Below are 24544 nucleotides of genomic sequence, written 5' to 3' on the forward strand. Positions count from 1 at the left end.
GCTTGAGGTGAAGGATAAACTGGTGCCACCTCCATTCCCCATACAGGAGTTGACCAGAGTGACAGTTGAAACTTGCTTCAATAGTGATAATGGGACAGTGTCCTCCATCACACTTGAGGACAGTAAGCTAATTTAGGGGCTGCAGGGTAAGTTGTGCAGCACACACACCTCTGCCCTCCAACACCTTCACTGCTGTGCCCCAACACAACTGTGTCCTGAGGCCTCACTGCCTAATGTTAGGGCCAGCCTTGACCTCAGCCTTTGGGCTTTCTCAGATGCTCACTGTGTAAAGAGTAACTCCCACAGTTTCCCAAGGACTCTCAAAAGCCTATATAAGGAAGTACCTTGGATGTCACTGACTCAGAAAAGCTGTGTCATTTAATTCACACCTTACATAACCATCCCACGCACAGAGTTATTTTCCAGTTTATAATGGTAATTCAATTATATCTCATCTGCTGAATCATTAATTGGTACTAGAAAACTTTCGCTTAATACGAGATCCCCGTCCTCTTTTATCTCCTTCTGTTCGAGGCATTTGTAGCCTCCTCAAAAGCAATTGCTTTTAGAACAAGTTTTAAAGGTGAACGCTCACAAATGTGCCCATCTTTATGGGTTTATTGTTTTCTAGCATGTGGCTGAGGGGGCAGGATGCCAATGCGCTCGATCCATAGTCTTTTCCTTCTGGAACTGGATGTATTATTGCTGCTCCTGTGTGTGTCTAACCAACAACTGAGAACATCCTAAGAGACTCTCTGGATGCTCTGGCTGGTAGAAGTTAGATGGGTGACCCCCGGAGAGGCAAACTTGTCCGTGGCTGCATCCAATATGCAGAGTTCTCTCCCATGAGAGGGCCTTCTGGAACCTTCCTTGTTTTCTTTTAAGTTCCAGGCAAAGGTAGTCCTATTGACCAAACATTTGCTGATTCACTAAGAGTTGTTTGGGCTGGTCTCTCACCAGAGCCTGTTTTGATTTAGTTGATACATGGTTGGAACTGTATTAAATTGTGATTTGTTTTATTTGTCCATCTACACTGTGTCGATGTGTTGTTGTTGTTGTTGTTGTTGTTGTTGTTGTTGTTGTAGCTGCTTCTGCAGTTTAATGCTTTTATTGGTTTCAGAGTTTATTATTAGCTGCCTTGAATGCCTTGTTTGGGGAAAAGGTAGTACACACGTGTCTAAATCAATCAATAGATGAGTAAAATCTCCACAACCAAAATGAATTCTAATCCTTATCTGCATAACTGGGCTCACAGTACTGTGGGGGTGGCTTGGAGTGATATTGGGGAACACCTAGGCTGGGTTATCTTTAGGCCACACAGAGCTCCCAAAGCTCTCCTGAGGGACCACAGGATCACTTTTAAGGTTTCCCCTGGGTGTAGACTCCGGACTGTGGCTCCTGCAGCATCTATAGAACCTTTTTCAGCCGTAGTCCTACATTCTCTCATGGGTAATCTTCCAGGGGCTGCATCCCAGTAAGGGTGGGGCAATGCCCCCTTCCTTCACATACAATCATGTATCCTCACATTTCCACCCCTTCCTCACAAACTGCTTTCACCAAACCAGCGTTACTACAGAGGCAGCTAACTGGTTCTTGAAGATGCTGTAATCCCCTGTTTCTTTTAAAAGGCATCAAAATCATTCCTTCTGTTATCTGCTAGCACAGAATCTACATCTACCATCTTGCTGGAGGTAGATCCCTTTGGTCAACTTCCCATCTTACTTCTCCTCTGAATTGTGGCTATACTCTTTACAGACCCACAACAATAAAAAACATCCCTGATAGGTGCAGGACAGCCTTCCTCAATTTGGTGCCCTTCAAAAATGTTTTAAACCACAACTCCCACCATCCCCAGCCAGTAGTCTAATGGGCATGTTGTTGGGAATGATAAGAACTGTAGTCCAACACATCAAGAGGCCACCAGAGTGTAGAAGGCTGGTCTAAGGGAGTATTCTCATCACAACGCAGGATGATTGAATGATGGGCAAAAGAATGGGGAGACAGAATTTTTGAACATTCCAACATGCAAGCCCCTACTTCCATTCTGAAGTGGTACAGTCTGGGAAGGGTACCTGGCATTTCTGAATGTGTAGTTACGTTTTCATACCCCACCTTTCTTGAACAAAGAGAGATGGTCCCAGCATTCTGAGGTATTGGTTCAATTACAATTTGTTCAGACAGAGCTGACTATGCCATCGCTCATTCAGATCTATAGAGTCGCAAAGTAGTGGAGAAGCAATGGATCCAGCAGAACGATAAATTGCGGTACGTGTAAGAAAACAGAACTTATGGAAAGAGATGGCTTAACCTGAGATGCTGGCGGTGGAGAAGTAGCACTGATTTTGCTAGTGCCCCTGGAAAAGAATATTTTTAAATGTGAGAATTGAATCTGCCCATTTGCTTCTTTTGACACATGCATGTATACAAGTTAGAACCAATAAGTGACTTCCACCAATCTTGAAAATGGCTGCAAGCATAAAGGCTCTTTTGGAGGAAGGAGTTTCAGTACTGAAGGTAAGGTTTCCAACTTTTCAACCAGCCAGTGTAGCTGTGCCTTTAACAACAAGGTGATGTGCACACCAGACATTAGCAGCGATAAGGTTTATCTTCTTGCTGTTTAAAGCTTTAATTTTGGATTTCTGTGTATCAAGCTGCTGTTAAAGGCATCAGGGCAGAGCAGGCTGGAGTTTTCTTCTGGACATCAGGCCCCACTAATTGTGGCTTTAATCCTGTGATACAATTCAAGCATTCCTCCCACAAATGGAATTGCAACATTGGCCTTGCCAAGTACATAGTTTTTCAATTGTATAAATATAATGTTTAAAAAAGGAGGTAATTGCCTAAGTGTTCTCCTCACATGTACAAAATCAATGATACCTATGTTGTAAAGGAAAGATAAGGTATCTATATAGAAATCAAAGAAAGCCTAGCACATGATTTAAAGGACACCTATCCTTATGACTTATCAGATATCAGATACGTTGTGTAGATAAGGAGATATGCACTTTGCCTTATCAAAGGTACAGTAGGCAGTAAATGCCCTCCCAAGATATAGGATGGATTCTTACTTTAAACCGTCAAGACCTCTTCACAATGGAGGAGATCCTACGGCTGCATTTCTATGCAGGGTTATAGGGTGACCCTATGCAAAGGAGGACGGGACTCCTGCACCTTTAACAGTTGTAGTGAAAGGTGTCATTTGTATGCCTGCAGCACCTGGTGAAATTCCCTCTTCATCCCAACAGTTAAAGCTGCAGGAGCCCTGCCCTCTTTGTATCTGATCACTCTAGTATAGCCAGTGTTGAACTCCTACGCACACTTAACTGGTAGTAAGCTCCATTGAACATAGCGGGACATTTTTCTGGTTAAACACGCACTGCCCATTTCTTAAAAATGGATTCATGGGAATATCTAATCCTCTGTGAACTTTATTTATTTGGTTTGTATACTGCCCAACTGGCAAATGCTGTCTGGGCAGTTGTCAGATCTTTAGGGGAGGCCCTCTTCTGTCTGCTGTTCTACATTGGCCATTTCAAGGGGCTGGGCCTTTTCTCCTATGGTGTCACAACTCTCCCTCAGGAGACTCGTTTGGTCCAAGATAATGAAAACTTTCAGAAGGCACTTGAAATGATATGATTGTTTTAAAGTGAGGTTTTATAATGTGTGTGTGTGTGTGTGTGTGTGTGTGTGTGTGTGTGTGTGTGTGAAAGAGTGTTTTGCCTTTGGTTAGGGTGACCATATGAAAACGAGGACAGGGCTCAAGTTGCATAGAAAATGTTAGCACGTGACATTTGTATGCATGTAAAATTCCCTCTTCATCGCAACAGTTAAAGCTTCAGGAGTATAGCTAGAGTGACCAGATACAAAAGAAGGCAGGACTCGTGCAGCTTTAACTGTTGTGATGAAGAGGGAATTTCTGCATTTATATGCATGCAGCATTTATATGCTGCATGCATATAAATGGCACCTGCTGAATTTCTCTTTTCTATGCAACTGTTAAAGATGCAGGAGCCCTGTCCTCCTTTTCATATGGTCACCCTACCATTGGTTTCTTTTATCAGTTTGTAACCTACCTCGGTTTTATGTTTTAGAACTCAGGGGCCGCATGCCAGTGGTTGGTGGAGCAGAAGTCAATGGTGGGCGCCCTTCTCTGATGCTGTTCAGACAACACACTAGACTATGATGGTTAAGCATTTTGTGCTAAAACATCGTGGGTGAACATATCATATGAACCATTCCTAACCATGGTGGCTACACAACCATGGTTTTAACATGCTCACAAATCATTTGCTGCAAAAAGGTTAGTGGTCTAACCATGGCTTAGTGTGTTGCCTGAACAGGCCCCTATTTCCCTCTCCTTAGCCACTAGGCTGCTGAGGATGGTGCAGATTACTTGCCAGAGGCTGAACTGATCTCTTGGAGAGGAGTGACAAAATCAAGCAGAGGTCCAGCCCTGGTATAGCACCTATACTCCTAAAATAGAAATGATACTTCCCCCTGATATTCATGTAATCTTTAATATGTAACACTTTATGTTAAATGTTTAGAGCAGTAGTTTACATAGACTGTTATAGAGAACCCTTGGGTTTCCTTGGAAGCTTATCAGAGAGTTCCTCAATGAAGAGGACAATCATCTCTAAAGACAGCTTGCTCACCGGTACTGATCTTCTCTTACATTGTATATGGCACAGGAGATTATTGGGTGTGGTACAGGTAACCCTCATGGGTAGGGTGACCATATTTTGGAAACCAAAAAGGAGGACAACATGGTTGGCCTCAAGGGAGCGTGTCCAGTACCAAGGGGGCGTGCCCACCTGAACATAGCCTTGGTCACATGTCTGATTTTACAGCACCCATTTAAGACAAATCTGTTTTACATAACATCTTACTGTTAAAATCACTGAAATAAAGAACAAGTGAGACATTCAATGTATCTGAAATTAACTTCACTCACTCCTACTTTTGTAGGGTTTGCTGTACTTTGAAGCTTTTGCTCTACTCTGTGTGTTACATTCTCCCCTTCCCTCAAATATCTTTTCTAACTGTATCTTCACTCATTGCAAGCTGCTGTTGTTGTTAACAGGGTTTGCTACTGGCCCCAGATCTGTTTCAAATTTTGTATGGCTAAAGCTCTACCTAAAAGCTATCATGGTGCCAACTTTCAGCTCTTTATCTTTAAAAATGACAGTTTTAAAAATAATAATTTTAAAACCTCCTTTTTAAAAAAATTCCTAAAAAATCAATGGACGAATGGATCTGTTTCAAATTTGGTGTGGCTAAAGCTCTACCTAAATCCTATCATGGTACAAAGTTTCATCTCTTTAACTTTTAAAATGACGATTTTAAAAATAATAATTTTAAAACCTCAATTTTTAAAAAATTCCTAAAAAAATCAATGGATTGACAGATCTGTTTCAAATTTGGTATGACTAAAGCCCTTCTTAAGAGCTACCATTGTGCCAAGTTTTATATCTTTATCTTAAAAACTGATAGAGTTATAAGCATTTTTGTTAATTCCCATTAGAGCTGCTCCTTGGGGGGGGGGAATCCAGATTTCCCCTCCCCCTCCCGGATTTGCCATCAAAAACCCGGACAAATCTGGGCAAATCCGGTCATATGGTCACCCTACTCGTGGGGCAACTGTGAGATTCAGCAGGTTCTTGATCATTCCAGAGTGCAGGGCACAGAATAATGGGCTCAAGTAACAGGAAGCCAGATTCTGGTTGAAAATCAGGAAAGAGACAAACATCCTGACTGTTAGAGCAGTATGATAATGGAACCAATTACCTAGGGAGGTTGTGGGCTCTCCCACACTAGAGGCCTTCAAGATGCAGCTGGACAGTCATATGCCAGGTATGCTTTAAGGTGAGGGTTGGACTTATAGGCCCTTTATAGGCCTCTTACAACTCTACTATTCTATGATTCTATGAAATTTCACAATCCAACAGGTGAAGCTCTTGCAATCATTATTTCTGCGTACAGGGAAACCCTTTACTTGCTCAGTTTCCGTTTGTGACTCAGCTATTAGTGTCGCAGGAGCTGTGCTGGAAAAGTGGTGGCACTTTTAGACTCAACACGAATTATAGCTATTTTTGATTTTCTTAAAGGCTGGTATTTTAGTGTGTATACCACAGGAAACAGCATCTTTGTCAAATCTCTGTCAACCCTACTAAAATCTGTTGTCTCTCATCAGCCTTCCATGTGGGACCTGCAGTCTGGACCAGTACCTTTGTGTGTATGAGCATATGTGTGTATGGTGTGTGTATCTGTTAGAGAGAGAGAGAGAAAGAGAGAGTGGGGGGGACAGAGAGAGAGAGAATAGGAAAGTGGCCAGAACCATTTCTTTTGCCATGTTAGGTTGGTTTATAGGGCAGAATCCAGCAATTGTTTATCATCACTGTTAGGAATTAAATGAGTCATCATGAAGACTGCAATTTTAACTGTATATACTAGGAAGTCTGGACCACTGAATGAACTGGGATTTACTTCCATGTACTGTATACATGCCTGTTTCCACTATTAAGTTCTATTCCATTTTTATTAGGCATGCCTCCCACTTTTCCACAGATTTATTTGGAAGTAATTTTCAATTGTTCCTCCAATGTAACTTCTTTCAAAACATTTGAGCACAGGATCGAAGTCTTAGTTATGACTAACTTTTCCAGGGATGCTGTCATAATTATGTGTGCACAGTAGGTATTGACTTACCAGGCTGGTTGTGCCTGGACATTCAACCTTATGGATGATTCAAGGGCACAAATTCTGCATAGTGAGTGTTCATTTGGGAATGGTGGAGGTGAAGGGATTTCCACACTTTGGCATATGATGCAGAATGTAAAGTTTATCATCAACATCTGGCCCACAAAGGCAATTCATTTTTTTCTTTCCCATTTGGCGTCGACTTTTTTCTTCTTATTATCCATGGAAAAAGTTTGCCTTTTGCTTAGGATTTCTCATTTAAGCTGTTTGCCAAATGCATATTTTAACTGGAAAAAATATAGACCACTAACACCATCACACTAAATCACAACACCCAGAAGTGTGATAATTGATGCTTTCCATGTGTTGGAGATTTGGCTAGGAACCATGCAGCTAAATGTTCCTTTGTCTATGGCAGACATTTTTCCTGAGGTAAGAACTATGGATTTGCATGCATGATGAATTTGGGTTGTAGTGATTATCCACCATGTCCTGGTAAGAGGTTTATTTAGAATGGTGTACCTGTAACCACTTGGTTGAGTGGGAGATGATAAATCAATTTCTTTCATCTTTTTACGTTAAAGGAAAATTCATGGTTGCTTAGTGTCTTCTGTTTATAATCTTTTGGTATAGGTTGACACATTTTTTCACAAAATCAAGCACAAATAAGAAGTGAAAATGTTGGATGTTTAACTAGTTTATTGCAGTATATGTATTTCTCTACTGGACAAAGTATTAAATCCATTCAAACATCAAAATCAAAACAATCCCCCCCCTCCCCTAAGTTTCATTTAAAAGTAAGAGAAAACACCAACCGATCCTATCATAAATGAATAATTTAACACACAGTTTCTGTAGAAAAGTACATCCCAATATACAAAATATTTTCTTTCAAGCGATACACACATTTTTTAAAAGCAGAAGTTCCAGGAAATCAACAGTATTTATACTTTTCCATTGGGAGTCACTGACCCATGGTTCTCTACTTTATCTTCCTCCAATTTAAATCCTCCATTCATAGTCGAGTATGATGGTACCGGCATTGATTCAGGTTCATTTTCTTTCACTGTTAAGTCCGTCTTTCGATCAGCAAAACGCCTTTTGTGCACCTGGTAGACTAATAACATTGACATGATACATCAAGGGCTGGGATTGAAGGAACAAGTCACAGGAAAGCATTTTGCTTCCTACGTTAGTATTGCAAAAGAAATGGTATCCTTTGTGAGCTCCATCACACCTGAATGTTTGCCCTTGTATTATCCCCCTCCGTTTACTTAGTTTCTGAAAGCCTTGCGTTTCATTCATCTTCACACCTCTCCTCAGAATTACTGTTTTCCCCCACCCCTTAGAATCTATTGGTTGTTCGTAGGGACACCTCGCCCTGGCACGCCCCCTCACTTTCATCAGCAATGCCGCCCGCCCTCAGAACATTGGAATGAGTATGGTGGGATAAAAATACATGTAGAAGGTTGAGCGCATTGCTGGAAAAAAGTTCCTTCCCTGCACTTGGAATCCTCGCAAAGGGGGGAGGAGGAAGAGGCGAGATCAGGGCAGGACATGGATGGTGTCATCTGAGTCCTTAGTATGCAACGCACCATGACAGCAGGCTATAACTCTGGTGTGATGGAGCTCTAAGTCAAGGAAGAGCTGGACTATAGTCACTTACCTGAGAATGAGCCCAATTAACTTAATGGGAATTACTTTGTAGTAGATATGTACAGGATCCCCTTTTAGTAACTTTTTGTTTAAACCAATTGCCTCCTAATGGTGAGGAGATATGCCTCAGGGTGGCCAGATGCAAAAAGAGGATAAGGCTCCTACATCTTTAATAGTTGTCTGGAAGAGGGAATTGCATAAGCAGCACCTGCTGAAATTCCCTCTTCCACACAACTATTAAAGTGCAGGAGCCTTGTCCTCTATTGCATTGTCAGGATAATAGGCAATATTCCTGTAGTATTCTGCCTGACAGAGAAAATGAGCAGTTTTGCAGTTGAAATACAGCCAGCATGCAGGAAATGCAGCTAACTTGAAAGTAGACTCTATGTTATTGGGAGGCTCCAGAGGCATGCAGTTTGCCTTTGGGGAGCTGACATTCCTCTCTCATAATAGTAGAACCCGGAGTCATCCCATGAAACTGATTGGTGGGAGATTCAGGAAGTACTTCTTCACACAGCACATAGTTAAATTATGGAATTCACTACCACAAGATGTAGTGACGGCCACCAATTTGAATGGCTTTAGAAGGGGGTTAGATAAATTCCTGGAGGAGAAGGCTATCAATGGCTACTAGTCCTGATGTCTAGGTGCTACCTCCAGTATCAGTGACAGTAAGCCTATATACACCAGTTGCTGGGGAACATGGATGGGATGGTGCTATTGCTCTTGTGTCCTCCTTGCAGGTTCCTGGTCAACAGCTGGTTGGCCACTGTGTGAACAAAATGCTTGATCTGATCCAGCATGCCTCTTCTTATATTCTTATAGACTAGTGTTGCCCATCTACATGGTTTCCTTGTCAACTTCTTCGTTGATCAACAAACTGATATTAGAAAAGCTGTCCTAACTTTCCCAGTGTTCTCACATTATAAGGAAGCAGTCCCAGTAAAGTGGCCACACTTAACACTTCCTACATCTTATGAAGTGAGTAAGTCACTAACTTTTGTAATAAAAGATGGGACTAGAAAGCTGGCTTGTTGAGTTTTAATTCATCCCATGCTCTTCCTGTTACATTTTAAGATGTCAAACTGTTTTATAATAATTTATCACTATAATTTAGATTTAAATTAAAATTAATACATGTATCTACTCCAATCACCAATATTTTAATTGGTTCTCAAGATATGTAAATTGACTCACAATGTTATTTCCATTGAGTTACCAGTCATATGCATGATTCAGTTTGTCAAAGGTGTAATGAAATCTCTGTCATTAGGTAGCAGGAGTCCTTCCTAAGGAAGCTTAGCCGGCACCCACATTATCATCTTTTCTGCACCAGACAAAGACCTTTCTTTTCTCCTAGGCATTTTAGAGACTTTTTTAAAAAAAGATTTCAGAGATGTTCTTTTCTGTCCCGTGCTGATTATCATTTTTTGAATCATATTGTATTTTATTTGTAATCTGTTCAGAGAACATTTGTTATTGGGTGGATTAAAAAAAGATGATAGATGAATGGATAGATAGACACCATAGGGTAGCTTACCTCCCAAAAATATTGCTGCAAAAGCTAGCTGGAAAATACTGTAGAGGAGTGGGAAGGTAAACATTAATTCCAGTTGCTCAGGTGTGAAGGAGAGTTGCACTATCGTTGTACACAGTTGAGTATTCTGTAGACCTGTTTCCAGAGCAACTGTACGGCATCTAAAAGAAGACACATTTGTTGGTTTGTTTTTAAATTAAGTTTACATACTGGGTACACATGACATAACTGGCAAGACCTTTGTCATTATTGTTTTATTTATAAAAGTTGTACAATGAGCTTTTTAAAAGCCAATTCCCTGTCCAGATGCTCCCAATTTAAAACCGACTGACTCAATCAGACAGATGGGGAAGTGGGCAGGGAGGACCCTGGTTCAATTTCATGATGTTCCTCTACTCATTAAACTAAGAACAAGATGGGCATAGTTTGGAAGGCAGTGACGAATGGTATATTCTTTAAGAAACCAGAGTTACCTTCCCTGCTGAGCACCTATCCTCCAATTGCTCACAGGCATACTGAACGCACATCTTCAAATTGGCCATGGGCAGCTTTGGCTTCTGCTGATCTGGAGCCAATTACGCAATGCATGAATGTGTGACTAGTATCCTATTGCATCAATGTATTTTGTGCCAGAGTACATTGCAGAACAGAGAGAAAGGCAGAGCCATTAAATTGCAGATATAGCAAGACGTGAGCTTCGTGATTCTGCTGTGGAGGGCACATTCTATTTCTATTCCACAAACGTACATCATGGGTGCTCACACCTGTATGTATATTGAGCCTTATAATGTGGGGATGCTGTGTGGTGTATATGTTACTTGTCTTTGAGTACCTGATAAGTCCATTCAAGTTGACTGGACTCTGGAAATTTCTTTTACTGTATAAACCAAAGACATGTCCTTGGGTAATCACAGAATGGCCTCCTAGTAACATATGAGGATTCAAGCCACTAGTTATTTCCCAGGAATGATCAGACAGATTTGCATATGCACGGCAACAGAGAGCTGAATGGACCTGTCTTGCCAAATGTAGCTGGTATAATGATGCTAAAGAATGTTTCATGTCCTTTTAAAAAGTATTTTTTATAATCTGGTAGCTGCAGAAGAGCTGTGCCAGAAATTCACAAAAACTGGAGTGTTTGGATATTTGTCAACTTTATTGCACAGCATGTGAGCGCACTTATGTACCACCATCCCAGACATCTAGAGGAAGCAGGAGCCATTTCATTCCTTTATTCCATATTCTCTGCCCCTGCCCACCCTGTTTGAATAAATATGTTTACCTTTCTGGATGTGGTGTGATCCATTGACAGTATTAAAAATACATTTATCAAACAACTTGTCCAGTTTCGAAGCACTTAGAATATGGATGGGATGTTACATTCAACGGTTGCATTTAAACAGGATGAGCAGAGGTCAAAATGTAGAATGATTTCTGTTTCCCCTGACTTGGTATCGATGCCATAATTTACAGGCAATGTTTACAATGGGCCAGAAAGCATTTGAAGTTCCCTTATACTAAGGCAAATCACTGGACATCTACCAGTTTAATGTAGTGGTGGGGAACTTCTTTTACAGTGTGTGTGTGTGGGGGGGGGGCGACTGGCGACTGATTTATCTCCCACTGGGCCTTCTACAGGCTGGCTGACATCACCCCATGACTATTTTGCCGTTCTCCCAGTTTTCGTGAGAGAACTACAGTGTCCCTTCACGTGGGCCAAAGGACTTGGCTGACATCCTTGGCTTTGCACGCTGCTTGTTATCCTCACAGGGATAGCAAGTGGCTCCTGCCAACTCCAGCTGAGTTCCTCTTTCAGCATGGAGAAAGGCAAAATGGGTGGTGGGAGCTAGATGACATCAGTGGGCAACTCCCACCACTGGCAATGCTGGGGGGGGAATGATGAGACTTGTAGTCTACTACAGCTGAGGACTAGAGATGTGAAGGCCTGGTGGGGAAAAGTGGGATTTTTTAAAACACACACACACACACACACCATTTCCCCCCATTTTTCCCAGTAGCCTTTTTTGTTTCCCCCCCCCAGAAAAATTGAAAAAATTAAAAAAAAGAAAAAAAAAGGATTATTGGAATGTTTTATTTGAACATGATGAATAAAATGTTTAGGACATAAATAATTTTCTTTGTTACTAACGATAGTTTCTTCGGTGGTGGTTGTTTTAAATTGTTTTTTTGCCTGCTCATAAACTGGCAAAACCAAAGAGGTTCCTTACAGTTCAGGTGTTCTTTACAGTTCAGGGGCGTGTAGCTCCATTTGTTTCAAAAAAGGTAAACATTTAAAAAAGTAAATTCAATTTGTAATAATGGTTTGAATCCGCTGTACTTTTAATATACCAAATGTGGTAATTTTATGCCAAACCAACTTATACATAATTACATTTTACGTTCCTAAAGTAAAAAAAGTGACTTTCAATCTGTAAAAAATGTTACATTTTCCCCTGATTTTTTCAAAAATTTCCACCACCACTCTGGAAAACACACATGTTATTTCCTTACGGATTCAAAAATTTCTAGAAATTTTACATATTGACTGAGGACCCGGGGGTGGGGGGGAATCGGATCTACAATAACTGAGTTTTCTACCTCAGCAATTTTTATGGATTTTTCTTTTGAAAATTATGGAGGCTTAGTACCCAAATGGAGGCTTAGTACCCAAATTCTTTTCGGGCCAAAGCATTTCAGATCTCTGGTTGAACACACAGGGTGAGAAACATCAGTCCCCTCCCCCAAAGGAACTAGATACTGGCCAATGTCAGAAAAATAGCATATGACCTTCTGTTGGGTCATTGACCTCTGACAAGTTCATTGCTATTAGCCAATCTCTAAATTAATTTTTATAAATAAATAAATGGTAGACCTGGCTATATTTTTGTGTGAAAGGTGGGAGAGAGAAAGTGAGGATTGTGGAGCAAGCTGTACCTGTGCCAGGGCTGGCCAGATAAGCGACCCAGAAAAAAGCCTAGTAAATAACCAGCAGCAGGAAAGATGGCTCCAATAATCCAGAGCTTAGGTGCGATTACCCAGGCGCCTTTATACAATATTCCTCCAACCACAGCTGTGATCACTATGAGAATTCCTCCAGCAACGGAGCCAACCTGGGACAGGAAAGAGAATGTATGCTGATTTTAATTACACAAAAATTGTGAAAGCCTTCCACATCAGATAACTCAGACGTGTCCTACCACACCTTACATAAGGTGGAATCAGGGTCAACCCCTAATATTATTTATTATTTTATTTATTACTTTTTAAATAAATAGCTGGGGCTCTCTGGGCAGTTCACAATTAAAACACAAAATACAACTTGATTCTGTTTAAACATGCAGACAGTTGTGCCTTAAATTAGTAAAGGTGACAGATGGTTCCCATCTAATTTGTATCTTGAATTGTCTTTGGATAAGTAATTGGAAAATTCAGGCCTTACCCAGGGCCGGCGCCAGACTATTTTGCGCCCTGGGCAAGGCGAGCTACTTACACCCCCGCCCCCCAAAATGCCAACTTCGAAATCAATGGGAGATAGCTTTAAAGGAATGCCTTGCTGCCGCTTAATGGGAACTGTGGAGCGGAGCGTAAAAGAAGGCGCATCCTGCAACTGGCATAGTGGTTCAGGAGGAAAATTTACTTGAGAACTTTACTCCCAGCCAGAAGTGAAATCCTTCTCAATGGAGGGGTGTGGTGAAGTCAAGCCACCTGAAACCCTAATCGTCCTGCCTCTGAGGAAAGGTGCCCAACTGCTTCCACTTCAACTTGCGGCAACTCCACTGAAATCTTCAGCAGCCCCCCAAGTCGGTTTCAAAGCAAACGCTTCTCTTCCAGACCCCCTTTCCCCCTCCCTCACCTCCACTCTCTGCCTAAGCTCAGCTGCATGGAGGGAGTCTATTCTACACTCGCCAATCCTCGAATCTGCAATCCCCATGGTCGATCTCGAGGGAGAGGCGTGAAACCAAGGGACGCGCCTCCTCTCCTCTGGACCAGTGGCCGAGCGTCAGCAGAGTGAGCAGCCCCAGCGCCCAGCAGCCTTTCATGGTGCTGCCACCCGGCGTTCGATCCTCCACACGGAGAGTCCCTCCACACTGATGTTTCAGGCAAAGTGCCCCTGCATGCATAAAGAGAGCTAGAGAAAGATGCGTGCACATACAAACATACATGCGCACAAACCCAAACTCCGTGTGGGGAGTCTGACTCGCGCTGCCTCCCACTCCTGCGGCCACACCTCTCCCTCTCCAGCAACCTATTGGTGGCGTGCGCCTACGGGAAAATTAGAGATTCTAGGCATGATCCAACAAAAGCTGGAGTCCCATCAATTGCAATAGAAGAGCTAACTATGGGTTTACCAAGCTATTGTGACCCTCTGAGGTCTGCGCCCTAGGCAGCTGCCTAGTTGGCCTAATAGTAGCGCCGGCCCTGGTCTTACCTTGAGTATGAGTTTAGCTTTTCCGGGCCATCGTTGCTTAAAAAATATTCCAACGGAAACGGGAATGACAAGTGCTACCAATGAAATGCCTGGGGGAAAAAAGCTGGGTCAGTTGGGCTGAGAGCTCCAAGCTTGAGAGAAATGGATGCTGAATGATGGGATTTTTTTTTTTGGTAAACTTTGGAAGATCGCTTTCTGTGCCCATTCCCCCCCATAAAGTAGTGTGCTTTATATTTTACACAATGGATTATTTATTTCTTTTTCTTTTTTTTCTTTTTTTTTTTATCCAACGAGTTTGGGCTGCCAATTGGGAAATTTCCCTCGAGGGTCAGTTTTGATGACAGTGAGACCCAGCCAGATCACCCAAGAAGTGTCACGCCTGAGCAAAGTCCTGCTGATTGTCTGCTGCTCTATGTTTGATCGCCCGGTTGCATAATCACAGCACTGTACATAGTTACAGACGGTCATCCAGGTGGATAACAAAAGCACAGCATTTCTCTCCTCCCCCTCTGATAACCATTGTCATTCTCTGTCTTTTTATGAAAGAAAACAAAGATTGATTTTTGCCTTTCTGTTCTTTGATAGGAGGCACTAGCTTAAAGCTTATTTTCCTCCCCATTGTGGGGCATTGTATCATTCTTGGTTTACAGGAAAAGAAGCACATGTCTTCTTGTTCTTTAGAAGCGGAGACAGGAAGCAATACCAATTTGGTTAATATTGCAGGCATGCAACATGTTTTCAAAGTAGGTATCACTTTGAAGCCAATTTTGGATTCCAAGGCAACCAACGTTGACTAGAAACTCAAAGCCAAAGAACTGGCTGGTCATTTGAAATCAATATATGGAATTGCTTGGAGCCATTGCCTCTTTAGAGTTGCCCCATCAGAATGCTGCAGTGGCAGTAAAAGTCACAACTGGAAGGATGTGAGCTCCTACCTACCCCAGTGTGGTCTTGATGTTTTGGACTACAGCTTCTATCAGCCCCAGACAGCTTGGCGAATGGTCAGGGATGGTGAATGATGTAGTCCAAAACATCTGTAGAAAACCAAGTTGGGCAAGGCTGGTCTAGAATCCTACAGCCCCTTGCCCCACAGACCCCCTAAATGTCCCTTGCCTGCCTACATTCTTCCTAGACATTAGAGGTTTCTTGCATTCCTCCTTTCTCCTTGGCTCTTCTCTTTATTTCCATGTCTATTTCCACTTTTTTAGGCCACTGCCTACTTTGTCCCTCTTCCCTTAGTCACCTTGACTCTAACCTAGTATAGAGCCCATACTTACCTTAACTGTTGTGAAGTTTCTCCACAGCCCCCTCTGTCCTCAGTCCTTTGTTGACTCATTTCTTATTTATTTTTGCCTTTTACCCTTCCTTCATCTTCCATATTTGCAGTCCATTGCCTACTCTGTGCTCTTCCTTCAGCTTCCTTGCCTACAGGCCCTCTGTTCTTTAAGCATCCCTACGTGCTAAAACCTATCTTTATTTATTTATTTATTTATTTATTTATTATTTAGAGTATTTTTATCCTGCACCTCAGCCATAGAGGCTCCCGGAGCGGCTTACAATTGATCAGTAAAGAAGACAATCCCTGCCCTGAGGCTTGCATTCTAAAAAAGACTTGAAACATAAGGAAAAGGGGATGAGGAGGGAAGAGGGAGAAAAGAAAAGAAAAATTAAGGAAACTGTTCAGGCTGGTGGGAAAGCCCTGCTCCTCCCCTCTCATCTCCCAGAGGAGGGGCAGACCAACAGCTCCTCCTTCTTCCCCACAGGGTCATGATGACCGTTAGCCCTGTTCGGGGCAGGGTGCAACTGAAGCAGGCTCTGATGGTCTCTACTTGCTCCTGTCTCCCTCACTTCTTCTTCCCCCACATCCTGATCCTGGCTGAGATTTTAATTCTAGTCAAACTAGTGCATTCTCCTTTCCTCACAGAAGCTGGACTGCAAACCATTTAGTTTCCAGCTGAACGTTCCATAACAACACATCATTTCAGGCAATCCATGCCTGAGGCTTTACCACCACATGCATTAAACTGTATAGATGTCTTGGTTTTCAAGAATCCCTTTTCGCATCTGACCTTCCCCTGTAGTATTCTTCAGCAGTAGTTTCCCCGTATGGTTTATTTGGACCAGGTGACTACCGAACCATGCTATAACTGTTGCCTAATGTATTGGCAGCCTATTTGGACTTCCTGCTAGTGAAAACAATAAACACAGCTATAGAGATTTCTTCTGTACGTGGTCTAAAGACCTTGAAATTGAAGTCGTGACAATGAGTTTTCAGTATGTGAATAACCCCCCATTGGCCACAAATGATACGAAGAACCCTATTGGCAAGCAGTCTGTCCTTCTGATTTGTTAAGGGGCTCAGAGGACAGTATGTTCATTACATCATCTCCTTCACTGGATTATTGATGTAAATGTACTTTGTCCATTTTAACAGGGAGAATTATGTGAGAAGTAAACTATATTCTATGTTCTCTTTTAGAAACGTAAATTAGTCCATTTGTTCTGCAATTTATCAGGACCAGCTATCAGTAGAAAGGTCTTTTCACCATGATTGTCTAGTTGAAACACATGTTTTAACATCACACAATGTCATTTAAACCCAGGTTTTACTTGCTGAATCTTTGCATGTATGGAGTTTTCAGGTCCTTGCACAGTGGCTCCATATTTCACCCCAAAACTGAAGCAAATTTTTAGTTAGATATTTGTCCCAGCATTCAGTCTCCACAAAGGGTATAGATTCATAATGTAGAAAAGTAGATGTGTTTTAATGCAGAGATGTAGATATGCCTCCCCCAAAAGTCACAGACCTTCACTGGAAAACAGAAATACCTCTTGATGTTGGCTCCCTCCACACACAACTGGGCTTATAGGGCATCAACAGAAACATACAACATGCCCTATGCCCCTGGGACACCCATTTTCTCTCCATGGAAAGCTAATCCCACATATGTGCTGTAAGCAAAGTAGCCTGGAATGAGACTGCTGTGGGCTTTTTACACATCCGGATTGAGGCAACAAGAAATGCTGAAGTAGCACACTCCTCAATTCTAAAATCAGAAACATTGAAGTGCTCTATGTAGCAGATCAACAGTGTGGTGTTATTGTAGATTTCAGTTATTGTTGGGGAGAAGGTGCAGATGTGACTTACCAATACTGTCAAAGGGGATTTGAACGGTGTTGTAGTCTGTCCAGATACTGGTATAAACTAAGAGACAAAGTGGCATCATTCCCATGGCCAGCAAGGTTGAACACGTTGTCATACTGATGCTGCAAGAGAACTGGTCATGGTTACTGTTTATATCACACCAACTACAAAGTTGTTTTTATTAGTAAGTTCATGCCATATAGACTGAGGCTCAGTACAGACTTTTCCTGTTTCAATGGATCTGTGATGAGTCTGAAAGGACTCCAGGATACTATGAGCTTTTTCAGATAAGTGTTTTACAGCACATTCATGACTGGCGACTCACGGATGTTCGTGGATCATTTTGACGATGTAGTGATCCTCCTGCACATTTCCTGTTGCTTCTGTTCTTTTTTTCCATCACAAAATATGACCCTGAAAACTAGGGCTCCGCTCCGCTCCGATTTGGATCGGCGAATCTGGAGCAGAGCGGCCCGATCTGCCTGCTCTAAGGTCAGATCTGAATTGGGTCGGCAGAGCTGCATATTGATGTGAAGGAGATCACTCTGCTGTGCAGCGCTTCGCTGTGATCCGGAGCTCCAATCGCCATTTTGAACATTTTTTTCCCATCGGATTATATTGGGCGAAAAAATGCCTATAACTTCTTTATTTTTAAAGTTAGAGCCCTGAAGCATCCTCCAATCCCCATGTGTTTTGTTTTTTTTGGGGTGGGGGGGACTAAGCCACAGGCATACAGGGAAACTTTTCTTTCTCTGTCTTTGTCGAGTAGGACTTCAGTCAGTGTGGAGTGAAATTTTCTGGAGCTGTGTTTCGAGGAGTTAGTTGGAAATATTTTTTAAAATTCCCCCAAAATCAAGGCATGATCTGATTTCCTTCAAAGTTGCCATGCCTAAGGTCCTATGTGGAAGCTATCCTGGTGCCCAGTTACATTTGTGTAGCTTACCAAATAACAGAGATAACTGCATTTCTGTAAATGGGGGAAATCTTTTAAAAATTCCCCCAAAATTAGGGCATGATCTGATTTCCTTCAAAGTGGCCATGACTAAGGATCTGTTTAAGAGCTATCACAGTGCCCATTTTCATGTTTCTAACTTGAAAACTAAGAAAGTTATAGGCATTTTACATTTTCAATGGAAGTCTATGGGGAAAAAACGGAGCTCCGGATCCAGATCCAGAGCTCTGCAGCAGAGCGGAGTGGAGGCGGATCAACCTGAAGCAGAGTGGACCTGATTTGAAAGGAGCAGATTGGGATCTGGAGCGGATCGGGGGGATCCGTGCACAGCCCTACCGAAATCACAACTTTTCTGAGCTATAGAGATATTTGTTGCTATTTCCTGCAACGTGCAGGAGAAGCTGTGATTAAAACACCCACTAAAGGGTGCTGTCTCACTAAGCTGAACAGGCTACATGGTCACTGTTTTCTTCCCCTTTCTTCCCTGTGTGATTCTGCCCGTCCCTGTTGCAGAAGAGAAGCAGGAAATGGAGCAACGGTAAGTAAACATGATTTCCCACTCATCTGAAAATGCTCTACATCAAATAGTTGGAAAAAGTCTTGCCCTTCCCTCTTCCCCAATAGTATCCAAAGGCCCATAGGAAGACCTTTACATTGAAGCAAGGGCATCTGGCCAGCACGAGAACTTTGGTAGATACACCTAAGCTGTTGAAAACATAGTTGGTCAGTGGGTACTACTTATGTCCACTTTTAGGAGCCCTGAGAATGGAATGCTGCACGATAGGATTAGGCTGTTAGTCACATCAGACTTCTAGGAATACAAAGCCAATGTTCCAAGATGTCAAAACTGAAAAATCAGAGCTGAGGTTTAAAGACGATGGCCATGGCTAGATGAGGGGGTAAAAGGGCGAAGATCTCACGATTTTATGATCGCGAGATGGTCTCGCTCGTTTACACGTGGTGCGCAACATTGTGGCCACCATTTTGTTTTTGTTTTTATTGGAGAGGGAGTGCACGAGCGCAAAAAGGTAAGGGTTGTTTTTTTTAAAAAAAAATCCCTGCTCCCCCACCACACCCCCGATGGGCTCTGTGCCCCATGCCCGGCTCCCGGTTCCTCGCGGTTACTTGTGAGGAGCCGGGACAAACCACGACACTGGGCCACACTTTCCATGGTCTTGGGATCATCCCGAGACCATGGAAAAATTGCAAAGAAAGAGGGTCGGGTGATGCACAGGGGTGATCCCGGTACGATCCCCAGGATATCACCCCATCTAGCTATGCCCTATGTCTGCAACAATCTTGAATATACTTACCTGGGAGTAAGGCCTACTGAAAACAATGGGACTTATTTTTGAGTAGACACAAAGGATTGCACTGTAAGGCTGCAATCGTAGGCACAACTACATATGAGTATACCCTGCTGAGCTCAGTTTACTTATTTCCAAGTAAATATAGGGATCGGGCTGGCAAAATCTCATCTACCTTCTCTGCCAATGTACTATAACCCCATTCACAATTAAATGATGACAAAATATTAATGGAAAAAGGGGTCAAAAGAAAATTACATTTTTGGTCTGTTATTAGGAGTCACAAGCAATCATTAATTAGAATCATGTGCCAACTGGAAGGGAATATAAAGGAAATCAAGACATACATGGTAACTTTCTGGAATGTTTATAGCCAGTAACTTACTATTATGGAAAAGGTTATTTATATATACAGCATGAGGCTACAATCCTATACTCATTTACTTGAGAGCAAGTTGCACTGAATGAAATGAGGGTTTTTTCTGAATAGACCTGTATAGGTTTGCACTGAAAGGCTGCAATCCTATATGCACTTGCCTGGGAGAAAATCTAATAAATTCAATGGGACTTACATCTAAATAGACATGCATAGGATTGTGCTGTAAAGGTTTTTGATTCCATTTAGGGGAGTGCAATACAAAACCCCACCATATTGAATGCGTTTTAACTAATGGTTAAAACGGACAAGTATGTGTTTAAATTACATTGTCTTAAAATAGGTCAATTAAATATTTTGCCAGACTGGATTTTTGGAGGGGTAGAGTGAAACATTTGCCCTGTTCACAGTTCATTTGGGATTAGATATTGTGTGTTCCTGGATGAGGCTTTTATGATGCTATCACACTGCCTCATTCAGGGGATTGTACAGGGGTTCAAACATCATCGTTTTCCACTCATAACAATCTTGTGTTTTCCAACTGCTTGCTCCACTTTTTCATAGAATAGTTGAGTTGGTAGGGGCCTATAAGGCTATTGAGTTCAACCCCTGCTCAGTGCAGGAATCCACCTTAAAGCATACCTGACAGAATGGCTGACCAGCTGTATCTTGAAGGCCTCTAGTGTGGAAGAGCCCACAACCTTCCTAGGTAATTGGTTCCATTGTCATACTGCTCTAACAGTCAGGATTTTTTTCCTGATGTCCAGACAGGATCTGTCTTCCTGTAACTTGAGCCCATTAGTCCATGTCCTGTATGCTGGGATGATTGAGAAGAGATCCTGGCCGTCCTCTGTGTGACAACCTTTCAAGTATTTGAAGAGTGCCATCATGTCTCCCCTCAGTCTTCTCTTCTCAAGGCTAAACATGCCCAGTTCTTTCAGTCTCTCCTCATAGGGCTTTGTTTCCAGACCCCTGGTCATCCTCGTTGCCCTCCTCTGAACATGCTCCAGCTTGTCTGCATCCTTCTTGAAGTGTGGTGCCCAGAACTGGGCATAGTACTCAAGATAATGCCTAACTAGTGCTGAATAGAGGTGAACCAGTATCTCACTGATTTGGAAGCTATACTTTTATTAATGTAGCCCAAAATAGCATTTGCTTTTTTTGCAGCCACATCACACTGTTGTGTTCTCCTGCAGATAATCCACTAAGAGGAAAAAAAAGACGGAATAGCTGCCCAATGACTTCTAATTGGTAGCTCAAGGAGCCACCTGTATGGAAGCAGACACTGTTATTATTAACAGCCATGTTTGTCATCTGGGAAAACTCCTATGCCCTGGTGCAGAAAACAAATTTGGCGTGTGGGAATATAAGTCAACTTCCAGCAATCTATTATTGCAGGCATTCCTCTGTATGTTACTCCATATGCATCCCCACATGGAAGCCCATGTACAGGCAATCTACTAAGCATTGCAGATTGTCTGTGGAACACTATTTGTGCTCCCAGGGCTCTCTGGAATGGGATGGGTATGTGTACAAGAGAGCGTTTTAAAATGTCTCTTCTGAGCTCAGGAGAGATTTAAAAGCAATTTGACAGTTCAGCAGTGGTGAGATGAGAGAACGTCTACAGAATCAGAAATGATACCCAGCTGGATTTCGTGTACATTAGGATGGGCTATTATTATTATTATTATTATTATTATTATTATTATTATTTACTGTATATCCCACCTTTTGCCCAATGCTGGGCCTTAAGGCGGCATTACAAAATTTAAAACATATACATTAAAAACCTATAGAGATTTACAAAAGTTAAATTATATTAAACATATTCCAATATCAAAACATTTAAACATTTCAAATGACAATTTTTAAAGTTCTAAGCACAGACAGAGGTCCAGATCATGCACCAAAGGCGCATGAACAAAAAAGCCTTTGCTGTGGGATGGTCTCAGATGCAGAACAAAGTAGCAGCCATGCTGGATCACACCAGCCAGGTGCCTCCAGTAGCTCTCAAGCATGTTATAAAGGTAATGGCCTTGTTCTGTGATTTGCCTCTAGCATATATTGCCTTTGAACATGGGGATTAAGTGCTTTTTGTTTCCAATGGCGAATAGCCATTGATAGACATATTCTCCATGAATGTGTGTAACATTAATAAAAAAAAGCTCCTTCAGAGCAGAACTAGTTGAGACACTGGGGGATGTGTCATCAGATTTCCTGCGATTTTAAAGCTCAACACAACTACAGAAGGCCCTGGATCAGATCGGGGCAGCAGAGCTGGGGGAAGGGGTCTTCAACCTTTTCCCCGTCCCTATTTTCCTGATCAAAATTGCCCCTCAATGTTACCTTTTCTCCCATAGGATAAAACATACAGGTGCAGAGCAAATGTCAGATTGGGGGAAGATTGGAGAAACTGTGGGGGAAAGGGTTCAAACCCCTTTCAGCAGTGCTGGTCCCCGATCTGATTTGCTTCTTCCAAGAAGTATTAAAGAAAACCCCAAAACAAGCTGCATGAGAATGGGTCATTTATTTATTTATTTATTTATTTATTACATTTTTATACTGCCCAATAGCCGAAGCTCTCTGGGCGGTTCACAAAAATTAAAATCATCATAAAACAACCAACAAGTTAAAAATACAAATACAAAATACAATGTAAAAAGCCTTGTGAACCCTTGTGTCTTATCTACTAATCTACATCTTGTTGTAGAAGGACAGTTTTTATCCAAGATCTTGTGGCTTCTCCATGGAAAAGCAACTATCAGATTTGGACTAATAAAATGAGTGACTCAACTACAGTAGGATATTATTATTATTGTTATTGTTATTGTTATTTTCCCTCTTCCCTCCCTAACTTCTTTTTCTTGTGTGTCAAATCTTTTTTAGATTGTAAGCCTAAGGGCAGGGACTGTATTCTTCACTAATTGACTGTAAGCTGCTCTAACAGCCTTTTTTTGGGCTGAGGAGCAGGGTAAAAAGATGATCAATCAATAAATAATAATAATAATAATAATAATAATAATAATAATAATAATAATTTCTCCAATTAAAGCAACAACCAGGCATACCTCTCAACATATCTCTGCTGTTCAAACATAGCATACAAGCAGTATTGTGGGAGAAGAACGTCCTGGACAGGTATTTACCCACCCAAACATCGTTCAGTGATGAGCTAGCAATTAATCATTTGATGTCAATAGCCACAATCCAGAGAACCTCATTAGCAGTCCCTTGTATCCAAAAGAGTCCATATGTGTTTTTCAAAGGGTAACTCCCATCCGAGAAATTCAAAAGAGATTTTCAAATCAGCTTCATGATCTACTGTGCCATGGAAAAAATGAAAGATTCGTTGCTGGGTGCATACAAGTCCAAAGTAGCTCTCTGAATTGTTTGACTTATGTCATCACAGTTTTCCAATAATTCACTTATACTGAAGTAGTCACCACAATTCACAGAGATGTTTTGAATGAAATGCAATCTGAAGTCAGTCCCACTGACTTCAGTGGGGCTTACTCCCAGGTAAGTGAGCATATAATTGTAGCCTTAATAGCCATTTCTATTCCAGTTACCTTAACATCTAAAATATGGCAGCGGCTCTGCTGAAAGCAGACATCTCTTACCTTAGGTCCATGTCACCATCTACCCAGTAGGCTAAGATGTTGGATCCAGTTCCACCAGGACAGCATCCCATGATAATCACTGCAACAGCTTGTATAGGAAGTACATTGAAAGCGAATGACAGTACAAAGCCAGTGAGAGGCATAATTCCAAACTGGCAGAGGAAACCCACCATTATGCCCCATGGTCTTCTAATGTGTGCTAAGAATTTATTTAGCTCCACGTTGCACCCCATGGAGAACATCACCAGTGCCAACATGATCGTCAGGACTGTACTTAATATTAAGCTCATAGTTTTGTTATAATCATCATCGGTAGGCTGCAAACAGGATGTGCCATCGCAGATTGTGGCATTTTCGGAGCAGTATGAAAAATTCAAGGTTGGCTGTGCGGCCAAAAAACCAGAGGTCAAAATACCTAGTGGTTCTGAAAGGTGGTCCTGCATTCTTGAAGCTGAAGATGCACTTGTCGAAAGCTCCTAAGCTCTGTACGGAGGCCACTTCTCTTTAGGAACCTCACTTTAAATGACAAGGAGCAATAAAGAGCTGGGTGATATCTGAACTTAGAGCAGCCAGGGTTTAACATTAAGTGCAAGTGCTGAGTCACATTGGGATGGATACATAGACACACTTTAAATCAATCATTTATTCTCAAGAAAAGGTGAGGTTTTACACCAAATTAATATTTAAACACAAGAGGGAGGAGAAAGAATTGCTACGACATTAAAATTAAAACCACAGGAGTGTCTACGTAGTCAAGGCTAACTCTTTTTATATTTTTCTATTTGCCAAACTTTTCCTTTTAGTCAGAGAACTGAATGGTATC

At 41.9% G+C, this 24544-nt stretch overlaps 1 protein-coding gene across 1 annotated transcript; it reads right to left on the reverse strand.

The window, feature by feature from the left end:
• Positions 1–7567: 7567 nt before the first annotated feature.
• Positions 7568–24218, reverse strand: SLC10A2 (solute carrier family 10 member 2). The gene is made up of 6 exons (XM_063127465.1): positions 23722–24218; positions 17470–17588; positions 14322–14410; positions 12827–13002; positions 9896–10053; positions 7568–7816 (listed from the first exon to the last, which is right to left on the reverse strand). The coding sequence occupies exons 1-6, from the start codon at positions 24162–24164 to the stop codon at positions 7644–7646; spliced, it is 1158 nt and encodes a 385-aa protein (XP_062983535.1). The 5' UTR covers positions 24165–24218; the 3' UTR covers positions 7568–7643.
• Positions 24219–24544: the final 326 nt, after the last annotated feature.

The sequence above is a fragment of the Elgaria multicarinata genome, chromosome 5 (assembly GCF_023053635.1).
Source record: "Elgaria multicarinata webbii isolate HBS135686 ecotype San Diego chromosome 5, rElgMul1.1.pri, whole genome shotgun sequence".
In the NCBI taxonomy this organism is placed as follows: Eukaryota; Metazoa; Chordata; class Lepidosauria; order Squamata; family Anguidae; genus Elgaria; species Elgaria multicarinata.